This window comes from Buteo buteo, chromosome 8, assembly GCF_964188355.1.
Source record: "Buteo buteo chromosome 8, bButBut1.hap1.1, whole genome shotgun sequence".
In the NCBI taxonomy this organism is placed as follows: domain Eukaryota; kingdom Metazoa; phylum Chordata; class Aves; order Accipitriformes; family Accipitridae; genus Buteo; species Buteo buteo.
The window spans coordinates 35,505,403-35,523,876 of record NC_134178.1 but is presented as its reverse complement, the minus strand read 5'-3'; the positions used below and the strand labels follow the sequence as shown (position 1 = coordinate 35,523,876).

Below are 18,474 nucleotides of genomic sequence, written 5' to 3'. Positions count from 1 at the left end.
GTCAAAAAAGCAAATTAAGTGAGCCCTGTGATAATTGCACTTCAGTTCAGTTTGTGTATATTGCTACATTTGCTGGGATCTTGCTGTTTTTCCTGGTGTTCAGAGGTCAATAGGTGGCTATTGTCATCTCACCCAAAATGGGATTCAATGGCTGAACTTTCATTGAAAGTATAATACTTCATGGTGTTTTAATGTTATAGCAGAATTCACCAGAAAAAAAGGCACTATAAAGTTAGTACAGTATGAAACAGTCAAACTCTTCTCTTGTAATCACAAGACTGAAGCATCTTCATGAATTTGGGACCTAACAGTGTGTACTAGTTACCTGCAACTTTCTCACTTCAAGAAGAGGACACCCAGTGTAAACTAAAGTTAAACCAATTAAAATGCAGTGGTTAAGTGAGCCTTTCACTGATTCATGTGCCCATTCTTCAGGAGAAAATGAAAATTATGGTTCTTATGTATATAGACTGCTATCTGATGGACAAATAGAGCTTATGCCAAGAAAGCTGTTTTGTGAAATAGAACAATGACCACTGAAGGTGTTACGTTAGTCTTCTGGAGTGAATTAGCTTCCTGCAAGTTGTTATTCTATGACTTTATCCCTTAACTTTAAGACAGTCGCAAAAAATGCTTATTTCAGTTTTGTTCAAGCTACTTAAACATACGTGCATGAGTGATCCCAGGGGAGTATTGCTGTCAGGTCTTTCATGTGCAGTGAGAGGACAGGAATCCCTTTATCAGATTGGAAGTAAGGTGGTTGGTTTGGGATTTTTTTGTTGTGTTTTTTTTTTTTTTAAATGAGGGATGAGAAAAAGATGACTTTGTCCAGATTTCCAGTATACAGGCAGAACAGCATTAGAGTTATGAGTAATTGATAAAACATATTGCATAGTTTTGGCTTTTTGACCTGTGGATAGAATATATAGCTTAAGAAGCTCTTAAAATTTCTTCTGGTAAGATATTAAATAGAGGATGGTTGTGTGGTATTTGGAGAAACGCAGCATATGATTATTTCTGAAGGAAAATAGCTGAAGTAAACTGCATTTAGAAATATGTTACAAGTATAGAGCTGTGTTAATTTTAAACTACTTTGTTGTTACCTTCCTGATCCAGTAATCAATGTAGATCAGAGCATTATTTCTATATGCTACCTATATTTTACAGGAAAACATTTTAGTGAAGGTAACATGAATTATTTTAATTGTACAACTTTTTGATAGGCCTATTGGTGCAAGTTTGAAACAGTGATGTTACTGAATTCAAGTATGCTAGCAGGTTTCAGTGTTGTGAGACTTAAAACTTACTGAATTTGTAGCATAGTGAAATGGGTGACCTTCAAAGACTGACAAGTGTGTTAATTTAGTATGAGTTCTTAAACATCAGATTTGATAATGCTGAGGTCAAAAGAAAAATTATTTAAAAAAGGAGAAAAAAAAGCTTTTCTCCCGCCTTGATAAAACTTATTTATAAAAATGACTTTCTTGTAGATTGAAGTGTGAAGTCCTAGAGGTGATAGGTGGTCTTAGGGGTTGCTTTGATAAATGTAAGCAAAGTATTAGTGAGTTGGCGTGTTCATTGCTCATAGTAGTATATCTTTTTTCCCCTGCTTTTAAGTTTCCCTTTTTCCTTTCTGCAGACTGTAGTGGCTTTAAAGAAAGATTGCTAGTAAAGCCATAGTTGTCTAGCTTTTTGAATTAACACCTCATTTGCTCATGTAAGTGCAACGCATGTGTTCTGTAACTTCGTCTTGCCTTGAAATCAAAAATAAAAGTATGCAGCTAGTATTTATTAAAAGTAGTCAATGAAATTTTTTAAGTCATATTAGTGATTCATGAGCTCTCAGTTTGACCAGTTTTTTAATTGGGTGACTGGAGCAAATACTGCAAGAGTGCTAGTGCAGGACGAGGCTTTCTCTTTGGTCATGGAAGGAAGAAACACTTCTCAGAGCAATGCTGAAATAGCTTATCTGAGTATTGAAAGTATGTGAACTTCTTAAAGGTGTAATCTATGCTATCACATTGCAGATGTGCCATTTAAGCAGACATCTTCTGTTGCTGTAGCAGGGGCTGTGATTGGAGCAGTCCTTGCTCTTTTTATCATTACCATCTTTGTGACAGTGCTGCTGACCCCAAGGAAAAAAAGGCCATCCTATCTTGACAAAGTGTGAGTATGTGTTGGATTTTTTTTTTTTAATTGAAAGCAATATGCAAAAAGCATTTGTTCTATACAGGAATTTAAATGTCTGAGTTTCCTTAGCAGCTGTTCAGCTGTCATAATTTCAGGGCTGTATTTTCAGAGTAGACAAATGTAAAATCACTTGCATTTCTAAAAAAAAAAAAAGGAAGCTAAGAATGACTTCAGAGGTAATATGGTTCTTTATCTCTTCAGAAGGGTTTGGTGGTTTTCTTTGGAAGATGATGCTCATTGATTGAATTGGAGGGCAGGGGAGAGGTCCATCTTGACTGATGCCAGAGACTACTAGTTTATCGTAACTGTAGGTCTAACCTGAGAACAAATTGACCACGCTTTGCAGAAGTGAAGGTTCTCTAAGGCTTATCCTGATATATGTGTAAAATGAAGCAAGCACCCACAGACGTGTGCTTGGAAATGATTGACTTAATGTGCTTTCTGGAATGTTGGTTGCTTCTTCAAGTCTCTGGTGCAGACATGTGGTTTACTTTTTTAAGCATCCAATATGGTCAAACAAAAACAAGCAAACAAAATAAGTCTGAAAAAAATTTTCTAGTTCAAGTAAATGGTGTCTAGACTCTGCTTGGAACATGCATAAGGAGTGATGATAGCTTTGAGTATCTGTAAATACAAGTCTTTTCACACATGCCATATATAGTTAACACTGAAACTGAATGAGAAATGAAAGTGTCTGTCGTGTCTGCATATACTTAATGAGGAGTAGAATAAAATAACTTAGTGTTTAGCATAAAATAAGTTTCAGCATTCGAATCTCTTGAGCTAGCGAGATGAGTCAAGTGTTTTCCTACAACTGAGTAATTTCTAACATGGTTAGAAATATTGTTTTCTTGTTTGTTTCTCTGAAATGCTTCAGCTACAGAATTTATATGAATAGTCTTAAGCATTTTAATTCTTTTATAACCATTTGCTTTCACTGAGAAAGTTACAATAGAGAAATCTTGCATGTCATAATTCATTGTAAGGCTTTCTCAAAATCTCTTCAAAGAAAGACTCTAGTAGCAAATGTTGCTCAAGCTGTATCTCATAACATAGAAATGATGATAGATACCAATAGTCCCTAATCCTACTTAGTTGGAGTGTGTGTGGTAGAGTTCAGTCTACTTAACACCTTACACATTAAAAAACAAGTTATAGGTGGTGCTTTTCTACGAAAAGTGTGTGGCTGAATTATTGCCGGGGGTGGATGTGTTAACATTACAATATTTCATATATGTGTCATTGCTGACTGAAATGTGTGTGTCCCTGAATGTTGACTGTTGGATGATTTGGCAGCTAAAATAAATAATATCTGACCATTCAATTGGACTTCACAAACATAGCATGTCATATTTCATTCTTTCTTTACTACAGGATTGATCTTCCACCCACTCATAAACCATCCTCCTGTGAGGAGAGAGCATTCCCTGTACCACAGAAAGAAGCTATGCTTCAGGTGAGTAAGAGGTTATATACATCTCAAATTAAGGTAGGAGAAGTGTTAACTTTCCTTTATTATGTTAATTTAGTCTGATTTTGCTTTTCTGGTGATGTATGGAGTTTCTCAATTGTTGGTTCACAAGCCAGAAGTTTCCCTACATATGCGATATCTGAATCTTACATCCTTGGTGTTAAAGTCATCCTTAAAGGTCAGGAAATGGGTAAATAGATCCTTTTTGTGTCTCAGTGTTTGACAGACTCTGCTCCTCTTGAAGTAGAAAAAGCTATAGCTGAAATTGTGTGGTGATTAAGAGAATATATATAGCTTTATAAAACAATCTTCATATGGGGGAACAAATATACTTGCTAAACTTAAGTGACTTTAGCATCATCACCTTCCTTGCTAGTAACAACTGCCATTCTTCTTTTAAGCTGTTAAGGTTTGAGTGGTGGGGATATACTGGAATTTGGGCTTTGGCATAGCTCATCTACCAAAGTATGGTTTTGATTCCCAGTGAAGATCACTAAATCACTTTTAAATGCTTGCAATTATATACCTTCTAATTTGATACTTTTTCTTGAATTTATCTTTATCAGCAACAAAAGACTCTGTACTAACTCTGTGACAGTTACTTGAATTTTTAGTATGCTTTCAGGGGTAGCTTCATGTGATCTAAAGTAATGCTGTCCCAACAAGACAACAATAGGCAATGAAGTTCCTTACCAGCATTTAGTGTTTGTGTGGGTGTAGTCTGATATTACAGCATCATAGAGGTGATATACTGGAAAGTTAATTCTAGCAAATGAGACAGTTAAAATAAGTGAGGAACAAGGAAGGATAGGACTGACCTTAGCTACAGCATGGCGTTGTACTGGATTGAACTGCTTGTGAAACTCCAGATGAATTCAGAAGGTTTCTTTTGCACTAGGCAACACAGAAGGGACCTGTTCATGGCAGAGGGCTTCAGTTAACAGCATCGATTATTACACTTCATAGAATAAACGAGTCTGTTCCTGAAAACTATAGAACATGACTGCAGCCCCTAAAGTGATAATTTGGCGGGGGGGGGGGGGGGGGGGGGGTGTATACATTAGATCAGTCTGATTTTTAAATTTCTGCTTGCACTGAAGAAAACTTGCATCACCTATCACTATTACTGATAATTAGATTGTAATTGTTCTTAATGGGATTTTTGTTCTGTCTTCAGTACTTTGTATCAATAATGTGATTCTAACCACTGATGTGCTGAATGATAAGACTGAGGTAATTCAGGCAATACTGTTTTTCCAATGCTCTGGTATACCTTTGCAGCTTTAAGGACCTGTAGAAGCCTTTTTTTCTGATAGAGGGATGCCCTATCCATTCACCTTCAAGACAGATTTTGATAGAGTTCTTAGTAATGCTGAAAATATTGTTGTAGATTTTCTTAATGTAATTGCTGGTTACTAAAGCTCACCAAATATGAGTTGCTGATAAAAGCTTTCCTTTTTCTCATGAAAGTAACACATGAAAAGAATATTGTGTTACAAATACTCCATTGAGTAATACTTGCTAATATTGTTGCTGAATGAAGCAAGAAAATTTTCTGAGATCCATTGCTACTTTTAGTAGCAGCCTGATGATTATAATATTATGAAGTTATAAAACATTTAGTTGGCAAAAAGCATAATAGGTTTTTGTCTTCTGATCTCGAAGGTGGTATAACACCTAAGATGATAGTGAAGACGCTGCTTTTTCTATGCTCAGGTTGGGCATCTTCTGCTAACTCTTTCTTCTGTCACTAAAATACTCAACAAATGCAAGATTGAATCATGCTTCTGTTAATACAATCCTATGCTTTACATATTACAGTAAAAGATCATCTTGTAGAATCAGAAGATATGGACTATTGTGTTATTCGGATTACTGTGTTATTTGTGCATCTGTAGTGCTGCTAGATAGCAAAATGACAACAAAAAGAAATGCAATTATTTATCCTTTACAGGGCTACTCAAAGTGCATACTTTATTGTTTTCTTCAGAACTCTTCTGTCTGAATTCTTTCTTGGTTTTGCTTACTGTGGCTTCCCTTAGTGAATACTGAAGAACTAAGAAAAGCTGAAGCTGACTGTAGTCTTTATTGAACATATAATAAAATGCTTTATGTAAATATATTTTGTAAATAAAGAAAAGACACTAAACAGACTGAATCTAATACTCATTTCCCTCAAGCTGGATAAATACAGTTTTAAGTTGTTTTGGGAAAGGGAAGAGAAAGATCTAGTTCTTTTTCAGGCTACATGTTTACTATGCTTTATTTAAAAATAATGGCGTTGGCATAACATTGTTAGTGTACCTGTTCTTTTTCTCTTCTGTGGAAGTCCAAAACTGAAAAGAACTGGAGCTGGAGGCTGTTTTCCTAGCTGATACTACCTATAATCAACATGTACTTTTTCTTATGCTTGAGGCAAGAGCTTCTGCTTTATCTAATAGAAATAAGTGTCAAAATACTAGCTTTAGCCAAGAAGTGATTGGTTGCATTCTTGTGGTGTAATAAGCCAACTCTTGAATAGCTTTAAAAAGGTAAAAGAAGCAAGTTAGCAGCCTGTCACTATGTCTTGTCCTGTTAGACTAAAAGTCTGTACTAGCCACACGATTTATGTTCTAAATGCTGTTTGAACTGCGTTGTCTAGTCATAAATGAGAAGCATGCTGGTGAGCCTCTAAATAGTGCAGATGTAAGCTTCTGGTTACACTGAAAAGAACTGTAGGTGAAGTGTCACTGCATTGTCAACAGCAATAGATGATCAAATTCAATCTGAGTGGAAATGATAGGCTGCACGAAGGTGCAAGGTAAAGTTAAGAGGGAATGAACTTAAATGATGTCTTCTGAATACAGTAATTGAGGATTGTAAGTGGATTGATTCAATTTAAGCTGATTCTGGTTGTTATATGTAATGTGCATTTTTCAATCATCTGTACAGTTATTGTTCAAATCATGCACAGTAGGTTTTTTTGGATCTTGTGAAGTATTCCAGATGCAACTGAATAAGCTGAAACTCTCCTGTTTGTGTCCCAGCAGTCAATATTTAACTAGATTTTACCCATATTTGAGTAGATGGGTGTTGGTATTAAAATGAAGGGGGATGTTGCAGACACTTGATAATACTGGATAGCCAATGTCTTTCGTAGTTACTCCTTCAGACTTGGAAGCTTTAAGTATACTTTAAGTTTGCATTAGTGTTTACGTGCTAATGTTAAATAATAAGCTACGTGTATATAGAAGTACTATGTAACTGAGTACTCATAACTTCTCTGTACTGGTGTTTGCAGATACCAATTTATGTATTCATGTGATTCACATGAAGAATTGAGAAGAACTGTTCACTTATGGCCCTAAAAGAGCAAGGCAGAAGTCCAAAACATAGGAGTATTAAGTGGAACAATGAAAAAATGGTGGTGTAAATAGTTTTATTTACTGTTGTATTGGGTTTGTGTGGTGGGGTTTTGGTAGTGGGCCGGGGGGGAGAGGGGCAGTGCTACAGGGGTGGCTCCTGTGAGAAGCTGCTAGAAGCTTCCTCGGCTCCAAGTCAGACCTGCCTCTGGCCCAGGCCAACCCCTTCAGTGATGGCGGCAGCACCACTGCAATAACATATTCAAGAAGGGGAACCTGCGGCAGGGGAGGAGATTGGAATGAAACAAACACCTGTGCAGATCCCCAGGTCGGTGAAGAAGGAGGGGGAGGAGATGCTCCAGGCACCGGAGCAGAGATTCCCCTGCAGCCCGTGAGGAAGACCATGGTGAGGCAGGCTGGCCCTCTGCAGCCCAGGGAGGTCCACGGTGGAGCAGATCTCCACCTGCAGCCCAGGGAGAGAGGACCCCACGCCGGAGCAGGTGGGTTCCCGAAGGAGGCTGTGAAGCCTGCGCTGGAGCAGGCTCTGGCAGGACCTGTGGACCCATGGAGCAAGGAGCCCATGGAGCAGGTTTTCTGGCAGGAGTTGTGACCCCGTGGGGGACCCACGCTGGAGCAGTCTGCTCCTGAAGGACTGCAGCCCGTGGAAGGGACCCACGCTGGAGCAGTTAGTGAAGGACTGCAGCCTGCGGGAAGGACTCACGTTGGAGAAGTTTATGGAGGACTGTCTCCCGAGGGAGGGACCCCACGCTGGAGCAGGGGAAGAGTGAGGAGTCCTCCCCCTGAGGAGGAAGGAGCAGCAGAGACAATGTGTGATGAACTGACCGCAACCCCCATTCCCTGTCCCCCTGCACTGCTGGTGCGGAGGAGGTAGAGAAAATCAGGAGTGGAGTTGAGCCTGGGAAGGAGGGAGGGGTGGGCGGAAGGTGTTTTTAAGATTTGGGTTTGCTTCTCATTATCTTGTTTTGATTTGATTGGTAACAAATTAAATTGATTTTGTCTTTTTTTCCCCAATTTGAGTCTGGTTTTTGCCTGTGACTATAACTGGTGAGTGATCCCTCCCTGTCCCCATCTTGACCCACTAGCCTTTTGTTGTATTTTCTCTTCTCCATCCCACCAGCGGGGAGGAATGAGCGAGTGGCCTCGTGGTGCTTAGTTGCTGGCTGGGCTTCAACCACGATAATTGCAAAGACTGTAGGTTCACCTTTATCAGCTTTTTTAGCAACATAGCTATTGCTTTTGTCTGGGTGGTTTTTTTAATAATCACTGTCACGGAAGTACTATTCTGTTACTCAGAACTATTTTTTGCATGTATTGTGAAAGGGCAGTGAGCAGCCTGAAGGTTACGTCCTTGGTGCGAGAGGGCGCTCTGCTTGGCAGCTAAGTTTTGAGGCAGATCAAGAGAAAGTTGAGCAATGGAAGAATTCCAGTGGCTTAAAGAGAAATTCCTCTGTTGCATAATATTTATAAAAGTGGGAGAGGGAGTGCTAATTCAGGCAATCCTTTGAATCATTAGTTTCACTGTATTTCAAAAAATATGTCGCTAAGAAGCAAAAGTTCTTGCCTAGAAACATGACGGAGATGGACAGTCTTTGGCATTGTGAAAGAACTGAAGTCTAGCTTGACAGGTGCTTCTGAAGTAAAGAGGAAAAATAATTGTGTTGTATAATGCGATGCATGAATGTTCAGAGTCCTTGAAACATTCAGAATTCAATAAGGCTTTCCTGTAGCAACAGAAATAAAAGCAGAGAAGGGAAATACAGCCCAGCAGGTAATTCTAGCCATGACAAGACTGACTTTAGACTTGCAACTTAAAAGAATACCTCTTGTATTTAGTCAAGCAACCCAGACAAATGCTAAAGTTCTTTAATGGTAATATTTGTTTTCCTATTCAAAACAGAAAAGATGGTGAAATTGTATTAGCACAATAAAAGCATATAACACCATTTACTGAATGATGATACTTCTGGATCAAATGTGAAAAGATCACGCACAGTACTCGTATACATAGCATTATATTGATTCATTTATAGATTCTGGCTCTCTTGAACTTGTCTAGTTCTTTTCCTAATGGTCTTAATAGAGGTGGGAATGTCCCTTCCTTGATGAAAAAGGAAGCATTATTGTAATAATTTGCCTTAGACTGAAGAGCTGTTTAGGCAAACAAGACTGAGTGGAAGGAAGTACAAAATGTGCCTAGGTAAACTCATCTGTATTGATAAAGGATCTTACAATAGATAAAAACCATTAACTGGATAGTGACTAGAATGAGGCAGAAGCTTTTTTTATTAGTGGACGCTTTTGTAATGAGATTTCTAAATTGGAAAGGATGAGAAAATGTAAGATGAAGATGTTGAGATAATTGGTTCAGGCTTTTAAAGGAGTGTTTGAGAAGGACCATGTTTAGAGTAAAACTCAATGCTTTTATGAAACTCTGCAAAATGTAAAGACAATGCAAACTATTTTAAGTATCGAAGCACAAAACCCCAGATACACTGTGTCATCTTGCATAGAAACACTGTAGCTCAGCACCAGTTTTCTTTGACAGAACCTGATGATTTTGGTTCTATCACTTGCTCCATTGCAGTAAAAGGTACAACTCCTTTCTCTAGCAGAGGTGTTGTGTTTTCATGCTATATGAGATGATTTCCTTTGTCTCTAGTTTAAATTGAATCTCCTGTTCTCGTTTCCAGTGTTTGTCCAAATCCACTGTTGGTAGAAATTGAGCAGGCATATTTTTGTTGCTCACAGAATATTAGCCTTTGGTGATGATGTGGGGGTTCTTGTTCCCTGTGTGTGTTTTGCCGCCTTGTGTGGTAAATTCATGCTCTTAGTTCAGGTATGAAAGAGCAATGTCTCCTTTTGGTAAGTGGTTAATAGCATATTCTCAGAATTGGTCTGCAGATTGCAGTCTAGGACTTGAGAAGCAAAAGCAGTGTGACTTTAAGGGCAGGGGGGGAAAAAACTTCTTTTAAAAGGAATTACAAGAGTGCAAACATGACAAACAACAGTTGGAAAAATAAGCCCATGACATGGTGGAAAAGAACTGCTGGAGGAGTGGAGAAAGAAGAAAACATTAGACAATGGTTTTTTAACTTGTTTCACAATGCGTTTGCAGGTCATGTTAAAAGTTAAGTAACTCAAAATTACTTCAGAAGTTGAACTAAATAATGAATGTGGAAAAGTAAAAAGTTAAGGGGAAGGAGGAGAAAATGAAACATTGCTGAGATGGGGTTCTTTTCAAAAACATTTTTGAAGGTAAGAACGTGGGTGTGTAACCACTGCAAATGTAACCTACCTGTATGAATACTTGTTGGGGGTGGTGGGGTTTCTGCTGTAAGACATGCAACTTAGCTACTTTGTGGTGTTGCTACTGCCGTGAGGCTGTTGGGAAGAGCAGGAATTACAAAACAAACAAATATGCAGTTGTGCAAAAACTGTTTCTTTAGCCTATTCTGCCCCTATACTATTAGTGAAGTGTAGCATAGAGGGAAGAACTTAATTAGGAGCAATGATACCATGGTGTAAGCTGTATCCTAAATCATAATTATAAGGTAGCTTTGCTTGGTATAATTAAAATTGACTGTTCTTTAACCAAGGCAGTTGGTGATTAACTGCATGTTTGGAAATAGCCCATTTCACTTACAAAGTTACTCCAACATAATGGTGAGAAAAAAAATTTTTTGGAAAGGGAGGTTTCAAATCTGTGTTAAGTAGCTGACATTATAATCAATATATAACTCCGTCTAATCTAAAAATTGTGGTGTTATATTAACTTTTTATAAGTAAGCTACTGCTCATGTAGAATTATTGTTGAAAGTTAAAGTGATTTTTAGAAACAGAGGAGTTATCCAAAATTTATGCCAATACATCCAAAATGAAATGGAATTTCGATACGGAACCAGTATGGTTCCTTAGGTCTGAAAGCCACTTAAGGTATGAAGAGATAAGTGAGCTTGACTGGTGGAACTGGGCTAATGATTGATCTCTTACCACACACCTCTTGATTCATTCTGTGGTGCCTCTGTGAGGCTTTGTTTCCACTCAGTGTCAATAGGAATTTTTTGTTACATGGAAAATCCATAGGGATAGCACATATTCATATATTAAATGTCAGCTTTTGAACTGGACAGGATACGAAACACCTAATTAAACTGAAAGCAAACAAATCAAAGTGTGATTTCTGAAATGATTGTACTGTATTGGCTCTTGATAATTTCATAAACATATCAAGTCATCTACTACAGTATTAGTTCAATACATGCAGACCTCTGTTTACATTGAAGATTTAACCAGTAGGGATTTTCAGACATTGCATCTAATATTCAGGAAGAGGTTTATTTATGTTTGTCTTCAATGAGACTTTAAACTCTTACTTAATCAAACTTTTTTGCTACTGAACAGGAAGGGGGAAAAATTCCTAGTCTGCAATGTCTCATTTGTATGAAGGTCTAGAAGGGACAGCTAGTTATAGTTGTTCATCCTTTTTTTTCCCATAGTGCCATTAGACATTAGTGTAACTGTAAAAATACTGAGTTTATGCTATTTTTAGTGAAGCGTTACTTCCTGAAAAGGTTTAAATAACAGATAAAGTGATTGGAATCAAAACTGGCTCCTCTGACAGTGAGCTGACTCAGTTGTAGGAAGGTTTTCTACTCAGGAGGAATTGTGTTCAGTTGTACTAAATCTTACCTGGAAAACAACACCTTTATTCAGAGATGCAAATGTATAGTTGCAGTAGAGTTTTTCTTTTTCAAAATTAAGGTTAAGAAGAAAAAAAAAATGCAGCATTTAGATACTTTCTACCACTTTGGATAGTTTGAAACCATAAATGCCTAACAAAGAACTGAGTTCCTTGGGATTTGAAAATACACATTCAAGTGTGTTCTGTGTAGTGTGTGCAGTGTATTTATTAGCTGGAGCCCAGAAAAAGGGCAAGGAAGCATTTCTTCCCAAAATGAGTAGAACTTTTCCTCCGAGATACAGTCAAATTAGAGGTAAGTATATAAACAGCCACAAAATGGTTTTGTAAGTAAGTTAATTGAGTTTAGCTGTTTGGTCTGTTTGGAAGGTTCTTATACTGTCTGTCCTCTTGAGGATATGGTGCTCTGCTCTTGTGCAGTGAGGCAGTTCTAGGTCTGGGCTCTTCTGCTTAGCTCAAATTCTAACTTATTTTGCATGTTCAAGATGTGTATAAGCTGATCAGTGCTGTAACTACTAATTGCATGGAAATATTCAGCAACTTCATGTATGTAGGCAGGTGTCAAAAACAATGACCTGTTTGACTTAAGTAGTGAAGAAGTTGTTATATCCAACTATTGTTAGTCTGAAGAGGTTTATTATGAACTGTACACAATGTAGGCTGTTAGTATTCTGTTCTGATATGAACCATTGCAGAAAGGAACTCTTCTTGATGTGATGGTTCTTTGCTAGCCTTGATTGATGATTTTTCTTCATGCTGTTGCTCTTGCTGCAGTGCGGTTGTCCTCTCTTTTTAGAGACAGTTACAGGCACCATATGTCTGTCCCAAAATGTCTTCCATTTTGTCATATTCTTACAACTGTTAAGGCTGTGTTCTGCTTGTCCATAAAGCTTCACCTTTCAAGTCATCACTCTGATCTCTTAGACCAGTGACTACCTAACCTCAAGGTACCTGTTTGTTCCCTTTAGCTATACCTGAGCCTGTTGTCTTCAGCTGCTGTCATGTTATTTCAGCTTTTTGCCTGCTTGGCTACCTTCAGGTTGCTGATGGCAAAGCAATGGTAAAGCTGTGAAAGTGGCTAGTGACAGACTGAAGCTAAAACAAGCAGTATTAAGCTGTGGAGTTGTCTGTTTTCTGAAAAAATCTGATACATAGTCATTGAAGGCTCCCTATACTTGACCCAGATATACTTAGTTGTATGTTACTATGAAGCAAGCTTCTTTTACTTACGTTCTTTACACAGCATAAATGGGAATTACTTGTTTTCCAGGAGTTTTGCTATCTTTTCCAAAACAATCTCGGAGGTTGGTAGAAGGTTGATTCTTTGTCTAGAAGGAAGATGACTGAGGAACGAGAATGGATTGGAGGGCTTGAACTTTACAGAGTAAAGGGTAGGGGAAACAACTTCATTGAGAAATGCTGCTAGTGGATCATGAGTCAAGCGGTAAAAGTCCCAAGATCCTGTGAGGGAGAGATCTAAGCAAAATCTAGATGCCTCCCGTCTCCCATTGGGTCAGTGTGGTGAATTACTCAGATAAACATCTATTCTTGTCTTCCAACAGCTGCCAAATTTAGCAGTAGTCTGCCTTTTCAGATGGGACCAAATTGCTACTTTAAGCACTGAGAATATCAGAAGGTATGCAGAGCACTTAAACAGTGTTAATCATGATTGGTACATGAGTACTGACTGAAGGAAACAATTGGCCATTCTGAAAGAAGTATTTGGAGGACATGATGTCCTTCCCACTGAGTGAAGGACCATTACAAAGAACAAAATTCTACTTGCTCTCCTTCGGCTAAGACAAAAAAACCAAATAAACAAGCAAAACAAAGAAATCCAACAACACACACCACCAAAAAAAAAAACCTTCTTTGCAAAAATTAGATTTTTGTGTTAGGTGTTGGAAAAGCTTGCTAATAGAAGAGCAGAGAAGATATTGGTAAAATTGTTTGTGGTCCAAGCTGCTTTTGAATAGTCTCTCCAAACACTGTTCAGGCAAGGTGTCAGTATGGGTGATTCGAATTCAGCAAAATGTCTGGGTGAACTCTGGAAGAAGTTCCTTTCTGCTGTGTTTTTCTAGCTTACTTCCAAGAGCACAGCAAGTGTGCTGATCTATATGCCAGTAGTGCTGGTTTTCTAACAATAGCATTTACCAATAAATTTTACTACTTTTATATGTGCATGTTAACCATACATTCTTAAGTATAGATAAGCTATATGGAGCTCACTTTTCAGATGTGTACAATGAGCAAGACTTCCATCTGGTATTATTTCTTAAAGTTAGATGATTTCAGCCTAGCTGGTTATGAAGCATTTGTGTACTTGAATATGGTTTTAGTTGCTACTAATAAGTGTATACTAAATAAGCCACAGCTATGGACTCCTTAAAATATCAGGAGTACTAATAAAGACCAACTGTTTCAGAAGTAATATAGTTGACAAGGTAGAGAAGTTTTCAAAGATATTTTTTTCTACCTAGAAGTTATGTCTTCTCTCTTTAAGCTTTATATATTTTAATGGATAGGAGTACATAATGTACAGATGTTACATCTTTTGTGTACTTGTAATTTTATTGATAGGCGTTTGTTCTCTCAAATTGAAGGCTAACGTAAGCACTTCTGTCAGGCCAAAGTGTGGTCACACTGTTGGGAATGTTCGTGTTTGCTATGCATGTTCAGACTCAATGCATTAGCTCATAAACCTGTCACAGAGTCCCAGTACGCACGGGAAGTTTTGTTATGGAATGTAAGAGGTATAGGTAGGGCAGAAAGCCATGGCCAGCTGCTACCTGAGAACCTCTGCTTTTATTATGGGGCTTATGAGACCTAACTGAAAAGTGAAGTGATAGCCGCACCTCTCAAATGGTTTGTTCACTAGATCACCGTCAGCTTTAAGACTTTTTTGTTACTGTAATAGCTATGTGGTGCTAAAGAATTTTGAAACTTAATGTTAAGCAGTCTGTAAAACTATATTGATTTTGGTAGTGGGACTGTTCTTTGGGAACCAACAAAGGGCAAATAACTGCAGAATACACTGACTTTCTAAGACTACTTTTGTAAGTAGGAGAGGGAAATCAGGTAGCAGGACCCAGCTGGATGGTAAGTTGGTTTAGGTTTTTTTCCTCTTCTAGCATAGCCAGTGTTCCGAAGGACTAACGGACTTAATGAATCAAGCAATCGACTCTTATGTGAGTTGCAGAAGAACTTACTGTGTATATGGCTGTTTTTATTAGCAAGCCATGCTGAACAATAGGAGCAGACCTACAATTGACATTGAGATGTAGGGCATTCATGTGATACGTGTTTGGTAGGATTGTGGTTGCTGTTAGCTCTTGTCCTGTGAGTAGAATGCCAATTAGTTCCTTGTGTACATCTAGCTATCAGGCCTTGCTGTAGGCCTCTGAAATAATATTTTGGAGCGATATACTTTGAGGAACAGGTTTTAGGCCTCACAGAAAAAGCTAATGGTAAAACATCTAGGCAGTGTGGACTGTCAGTTGGAAAAATCAGTCAGCAAAGCAAACTTGAGTAGCAAGTTGTAAATATATTTATGCTGCTTTAATTAATAAGGGGAAAATAAAATTAGTTTAATTTGTACTGAAAAGCATTTTCTTTCATTTGTTTTGGGTAGTCTCATTAGAAGCTTTTTATTTTTCAGTAGGAAGTAACTTTGTTTAACTCTATCAAATTAAGAAACAACCATGTACTGCCTTCTACTCTCAGTATTGTACAATTCCATTTCAGTTAAATATTTTTTGTGCAATAGCAGACTGGGCACTTATCCATATGATGCTTGTGAAAACTTTATAACTGATTTTGGATTTTACGTTGTTTTTAACCTGTGGCTTATCTAAAGTCAATGTCATGTTAAAAGAAAGGTTTTTTAATCTTAAACATGCTTATGCTTAAATAAAAAAGTAAAAATTAATAAAAATTAAATGTCTAAATAACACTTCTTAAATTGACAATAGCATCTCTTTTTCTGCTTGTAAGAAGTATTCTAAATGGTAGTCAGTTAAGACACTTCACAAGGCAGAGTATATTTTGTGATGACTTTTTGTATAAACCAAACCTGTTCTGCAGTGTTGGATTTTGACTTGTTTCCGCTGTAACTTTTCTTTCAGAAAGAACATTTTGCTTTGCAAAGCCAGTACAGAGAGAAGGATGCTGGAAACTTGCAGCATATGGTAAATAATATGGCTTGAATTCCTGACTGAAGCTTTGATTTCATCTTGTGCCTTAAAATAAGCTTATAAGGATGGTTTTTGTGTAAAAATTACATTTGTCCATCCTAGTCAAAACTGTTGGATGTGTGGGTTTGCTATCCGTGAAGTAGAATGTGTCAATATCATTTTAATATCCTGTATTTCCTAGGTAGTTTAGCTGACTAATTTAAATACACCAATGCTACAGCTTTGAAGTTTTTGTTGAATAAAATAACAAAGCACAGAAGTGCTGACAGGTGTTTTCATAGTTTGCGATCTGCTTTTTAGATTTATTGAGCTTTAAAATCTAACTTACTTTGAAACAAAAGTTTGAGGTTAACTCTGGATAGTTACTAATACTTCTGTCATATCTGTTAGTGATTGGAATTTTGAAGTTCATGTTTCTTAATTCATAGGACTATTTTGGAGATCACGCACCTTTAGCTTGCTTAAAGCTTTAACAAGAATAGGAGTTGCAGGTTCTATACAGGAACTATGAAATTCATTACTGCTTGTGTGTGTTTAGAAAGCTGTGAATGGAAGGCAACTTACTTGCGAGACTGAAGAGCCACAGGAACAAGAAGGTCTTCAGCATATGTATCCTGTTTATCAGCAAACATACTACAAAAATTGGAGCAGCAGATACCCGCAAAACTCAGGACTTGGAAGAGTCTACATCAATCCAAGGGAGCATTATGTATGATTCTGTACCCAGATGTCTTAACTTTTAAGATAAAAGGGTTTTAATACCTGTTGACTATATGACTGATGTGTCTCATTGGTTTTCATCTCTAAAATAATTGTGGTTTTTTTTCCTGTGGGAAGAATTTGCATGGAGGCTTTTATATAGGTAAACCCTATGGAATTTAAGACTTAACTTGCTTCTAGTCTTTGGTATGTATTTGTTTTTGTAGCTATATCAACCTGCCAAAAGAGGAGAGACGTTTAGCTTTATTAACCTTCGTAGTCATAAGATGTGTAAATTAGACGAATCAGTTGACTTGTGCCAAAATGTAGTTAAGCTGTTTCCCTGGTTATTTCTGGAAGCATTCTCTCCCTGAACGGATTTTTTACAATAACCTTACCTATGTAAAAGTGAGTAAATATGAGGAAGACAACTGAATCCCTGGTGACATAAGCAGTCGCAGGCTGAGAGTCTTTTTTTTTTTTTTGCATCTTGCAAAACTTGGGATAACTATCATTTTGACTGGCCTTAGCTATTGATTTCTCAACTAGCTCTACCTCGCCCAGTCAAATGAGCAACTAGACTACCTCTTAAATACTGACTTGCTGTTTCATAACATATGTTCTGTGTTTTCCCGCCTTGTTAGAAGTGAAATAATTTCCTTGCATCAGAAACTTTTTGTTTTATATTGATCCTGGCTGTCAGTTGATGTACTTGCTGGTTGTAATTTCACAGTAGGTTTATGTCAAGCTTAGTTGCAGGCAGTAGATGACTAGACAAACAAAACTTCCTGAAAGTGTCTTAGGTGTAGCTGCATCTTATCTACAAATCGCCATTTAGCCATTTTTCCAAGTATGACTCCCATGTTAAGTGTTGCAGAGTTTGTCTTGCTTGGTAATAAATATATTTCATGTTCTTTGGTTTTTTTTCAGTTTGCAATAGAATTGCCTATGAGGTGTTCTTATATCTTGGCAAGAAAAGGAAAGCTTCAGTAGACTTCAAGTAGTTTTCAGCACCTTCTTTTAATCCTAACCAGTAGTGTGAAGTAACTGGAGCATGTCCTGATGTTACCAGTCCTAACAGTATCCCATGAGATGTTGCGTGTGGGGTAATGCTTGAAAAAATGTGCTCAGGATCTTTTTAGAAAAATGTTTTCCTTTGGAGTAAAAAATAAATATTTAGCAAGTAAAAATATGTATATAATGTATTAGTGCTGAAGCTAGCTCACAGGACAATCTTAAAATATTTTAAGACAGCAGGAAATAAGACACTGATTAAAAATTGCTAGAGAAACTTAAACGACTTGCGTGTGTTCTATATACATAAGTACAGAATAATGATTTTCAGTCAGATGACCTGAAGACACAATAACGGCTATGTCATACTAAACTACCTATTACAGAATTAAACATCTGTGATATTAGTGTTTTCTCTGCAAATGTTAAGATTTTTCAGAGGGAAGAGTCATAGTTGTAGAAGCAATAGAATTGCAAGTACAGTTGTGCGTGCTGCAGGCAGGATGCCAATATAAAACCTCTATTCACCCTGCATTAATCTCCGTCATAGTAACAGTTAATGAGATCCCTATCCATAATAGGACTAGGTAAATATTTCTAGTTTGTTACAGGTAGCAGCTAGAAGATTATGGCTTAGGTGCCCATGTTCTGGACACTGTACAAGTAGACATTAACTGTTCTCTTGCTAAGCAACTTTCTGTTATGTGATCTGGATGTTGATAACTGAAGGAATGGCAAAGACAAATGTTGGAGAGAACCTGTTTTTTCAAGCTTTTTTTGAACCACTGTCAGCTTGCTTTTCTTTTAGGGGCTAAGCACATTCATATAAATTGAGCAACTGTTTTC

The 18,474-nt window shown here is 37.5% G+C and overlaps 1 protein-coding gene across 4 annotated transcripts in view; it reads left to right on the top strand.

Moving 5' to 3' along the window:
- The window catches only part of NECTIN3 (nectin cell adhesion molecule 3), a 69,969-nt gene extending 53,287 nt beyond the window's left edge, over window positions 1-16,682 (top strand). The window contains exons 6-9 of one of the 4 annotated variants that reach the window (XM_075034106.1): window positions 2,028-2,166; window positions 3,565-3,646; window positions 15,847-15,909; window positions 16,458-16,682. In XM_075034106.1, the coding sequence (XP_074890207.1) occupies window positions 2,028-2,166; window positions 3,565-3,646; window positions 15,847-15,909; window positions 16,458-16,463 (290 nt within the window). In that variant the 3' untranslated portion in view covers window positions 16,464-16,682. The other 3 variants (XM_075034105.1, XM_075034108.1, XM_075034107.1) reach the window with 3 other exon arrangements.
- Window positions 16,683-18,474: the final 1,792 nt, after the last annotated feature.